We start from the raw sequence: 3,651 nt of genomic DNA on the forward strand, positions 1-3,651 counted from the left end.
GTAGATGTGGAAGGGTCATTGAAGAATAACAAATAAATACCATGAATTGTTAATACATCATTGCAGAGTGGAAAGTAACAAGGTGCACATAAATATTTTTAAATGCAATTCTTTCAGCCACAGTCAGTTTTTTATAACACTCTTGCCAAAACTTTTGAGCATTTTCACAGGATTAAAGTTCCGAGACAATAAAAAATACAAGTCTTCCATAGCAACGTGTCTCTTTCGTTCTGTTCTGTTTGTTTTTCAGTTAAATAAATCTACCTTTCAAGTTTTTCTCCTGGCTCAGAATCAAAATTTATTTTCAAGTGTCCTTTCTGATTTGTCTGAATGAATAATCCGTCCCACAAGACACCCAACCCCGGACTCCTCCTCTGCCCCTCAGCACTAGCCAAATTCACAATTATTAGGAGGATTAGTATTTTGCCATTTAATACTCTCCACGCTTAATAACCAAGCGACTATCGTCAACTTATTTTTAACATTAAAGGAAAACTCTGCTTCCTCGCGGTCTAGGCTGCCACAAGTTGCCACTTTTCTGAGAAAAAAAAAAAAAAAAGACATCAATACTCCAGCCCAACTCCACCTCCCTCTCCCTCCCTCCCCACCCCAAAGACCGAAATTCTGGGAATGTCAAGTCTGAAAGTCCCGTTTGTCTCTGATACGTCTCCTGTTTGCGCCTCTGCTTTGTTTACTCTGCAAGTGTTTCACAACTACCAGAGGACCAAAATAAAGGGGTGGGGGGCAGCTTTTCCCATTCCTCTAGCTTTTGGGTCGGTCTTGTGTTTCTCGGGGATGGGGGGTGTTTAAGGCTTCTCCGTGCACTGTTTGCAGAGGCTGGAGGAGACGCTGTTGAACAGGGCGCACTTCTCCGGGCAGGAGGCGGCCGGGGGCAGCCCGGCGCTGAACGGGTACCCCGCAGCCTGCTCGTAGGCGCCGAGCGCCGGGTGCAGGGCAGCGGCCGCCGCCGCCGCCGCGGCGGAGCTGGGCAGCGAGGCGGCGGAGATGGCCTGGCCCTGGTTGAGGTAGGCGACAAGGCGCCGCATCTCCTCCAGGGCCTGCGCCTGCATGAGGATGTAGTTCTTGGCGAGCAGCAGCGTGGCGATCTTGGAGAGCTTGCGCACCGAGGGGCTGTGCGCGTAGGGGATCACGGCGCGCAGCTCGTCCAGCGCGTCGTTCAGGTCGTGCATCCGCCGGCGCTCCCGGGCGTTGATGTTGAGCCGCAGCGCCTTTTGCTCTTTGGATTTCTTGCTGCTGCTGCTGCTGCTGCCGCCGCTGCTGCCACCGCCGCCAGCGCTGCCGCTACCCCCGCCGCTGCCGCCGCCCGGGCCCCCCGGGGGGGCGCTGGCGCCGCCGTGGAGGTGGGCGTTGGAGCAGCCCTCGGCCACCTTGGCGCCGCCGCCTCCCGCGCCCGGGGAGGCCCGCGGGTCAGCGCCTCCGGCCCGCAGCACCAGCTCGCAGCGGCCGTCGCTGTCGTCGTCGGGGCTCTGCTCACCGCCGCTGCTCTCAGCCACCGAGCCTCGGCTCGCGCTCTCACCGTATTTGAGGCAGAGGGCGGCCCCCGCCGGCAAGCTGCTCAGGCTAGGGTCGCCCCCAACGCCGGCAGAGCCCACCAGCAGCCCGGGGACGCCCACCCCGCCGCCGCCGCCGCCGCCGCCACCTCCTCCAGGCGGCGGCAGCAGCAGCCCTGCCCCCTCGGGGTCAGCCGGCTCGAAACAGCCCAGGGGCGACGAGGACGAGGACGCCGGGCGCTCCCGAGGCGGCGGCGCCAGGGACAGGTCCATGCCCGGGGGCGTGGAGCGGAAAGCCGCCTCCAAGCGCTTGGCGGTGGAAGCGCTCAGGCTCTTGTGCAGGAAGAGGTCGTCTTCGCCCGCCGCGGCCGCGCCGAGGTGCAGCCCGCGCTCCATGGTCCGGCGCCGGCGTGCAGCCCGGGCCCGCCGCGCCGGCCGCCGCCGCCTCGGCTCGCGAGTCAGGCGGCGCCGCAGACGCGCACGAGCCGGGCTCCGGGGCTGGCGCGCGCGTCGGTCCCGGTGTTGCTGGCAGCCCTCGCCCTTCTTTTTCTTTTTCGCCTTCCCCCGCGCTCGCCGCCGCCTCTTCTTCTTCTTCTTCGTCTCCAGCCGGTGGTGCTGGCTGCTGGGGCTCACCATGGGCCGCGGCCCCGCATGGTGGGAGGGTGGGCGCGCAGGGAGTGGAGCCGCCGCCGCCGCCGCCGCTCTGAGCCCAGCCCCGCGCCTCCTCTCCGCACCGTTTATCTTGCTTGGATTCACCTTCAAGAGATTTCCGGACCCATCAACCAGCCGCCGCCACAGACGGGGGAGTCTTTTACATCATTATCTCTGAGTAGGTTATTATGAAGAAGACTCGCCTGTTGGGACAGCGCTTTCTACCCAATCAGGTTAACGTTTTAATTAATAGGATTAAAACGGTAACAAACAATCGCAGGCGCTATCTGGCCGTGAGTCTGAATAGTTTCATTTCCCAGGTCTGAAGACAGGCAGCAGCTAGAGCTTTATAAAAGGCGCCTGCTCCATTATTCTGCCTGCCATCTGTATACACAGCTTAGCGCATATGTTTGCAAGGCGCTGGGTCCTGTTAGTAACCCAACAACTGCCTTTAGCTTGACATGTGTGGCGACTTTCACTCATCAATGAGCACACTAAAAGCCCTACTTAGAGCCGAGGATGTTCTTTGCTCCTCCAGCAAATTGTGGATCGGCGGCGAAGCCTGGGAGTCCCCAGGAAAGCTGACGCCCCCACCCACCGCACCCCACCCCCACTGCCCGTCCCTCACCACCGCCGCCTCGTCTTGGGCTAAATTACCCTTTCAGGCGAGAATTATACTCCACCCCTGTTCGCAGGATGACTCTGGTCCGGATTTGGAGATGGGACTTTAGGGATGGAGGGCGAAGTGATATCCCCGCTGGCTTGTCCCAAATTCACCCCAAATTCTCGGCTAGCAAGAGAGCAAAGCAATCCTCTCCTTTGAATACAATGCCTTATCTCCCCCCCCCCCTTCCCATTTCCAACTCTATTTGGTGGGGGTTGGGGGGGGAGGAAATGAAGAACAAATTGATTTTACAGCCCATTAGATTAAAAGGGGGGGGGAGCCTTTGCGGTAGTCTCCAACTAACTGCTACAGTGATGGAGACGGTGAAGCACACAGTTTCCTAAACAGAAAGAAACTGATTTCTCGAACTTTTCTCCAGATTAAAATCCCGTTGTCCCAGAATGGTCAACTTCACCGGGAGTCAAATCCTCTCACACCCCAAGTGGGCGTCTGTGTGCATCGATTTGCCCGGAAACGTAACTGCCACCGCTAGGAAGCCATTCGGGGACATCTGGACCTGCCCCGGTGGCTCTGGGAGGGCTGGCGAGGGAGCTCCGCGAAGACGGGCTTCTCTCGGGATAGGAGATGGTGCACGCCGTGCTCTGGCTCCCAAGCTGCGTGTCTGGGAGGGAGCACATGGTATTTAGCGGCTGGTGTTCATCCTTACGACATAAGTAAAAACAATATTTCCCAACACCTCTAATAAATCTTTCTTATGTGGCAGAATTACTGAAGCCTATGAAATTTTTGGTTTCTCTGGTTTCATTAAAAACCTTTTAATTGTGCCTTTCTGAGTTGGCCCCAGGTGTTGGACTCTTTTCATTA

At 58.0% G+C, this 3,651-nt stretch overlaps 1 protein-coding gene and 1 long non-coding RNA gene across 2 annotated transcripts in view; one reads left to right on the top strand and one right to left on the bottom strand.

The window, feature by feature from the left end:
- The window catches only part of BHLHE22 (basic helix-loop-helix family member e22), a 3,067-nt gene extending 893 nt beyond the window's left edge, over positions 1-2,174 (bottom strand). Inside the window, exon 1 of the mRNA XM_016152974.2 lies at positions 1-2,174. This exon is cut by the window's left edge and continues 893 nt beyond it. Within this exon, the coding sequence (XP_016008460.2) occupies positions 807-2,147 (1,341 nt within the window). The 5' untranslated portion in view covers positions 2,148-2,174 and the 3' untranslated portion in view covers positions 1-806.
- Positions 2,175-2,241: 67 nt separating this feature from the next.
- LOC118611981 lies at positions 2,242-3,651 on the top strand. Its single transcript, XR_004954597.1, has 2 exons — positions 2,242-2,340; positions 3,206-3,651. It is a non-coding gene; the product is annotated as an uncharacterized LOC118611981 (long non-coding RNA).

The sequence above is a fragment of the Rousettus aegyptiacus genome, unplaced genomic scaffold, assembly GCF_014176215.1.
Source record: "Rousettus aegyptiacus isolate mRouAeg1 unplaced genomic scaffold, mRouAeg1.p scaffold_m13_p_15, whole genome shotgun sequence".
In the NCBI taxonomy this organism is placed as follows: Eukaryota; Metazoa; Chordata; class Mammalia; order Chiroptera; family Pteropodidae; genus Rousettus; species Rousettus aegyptiacus.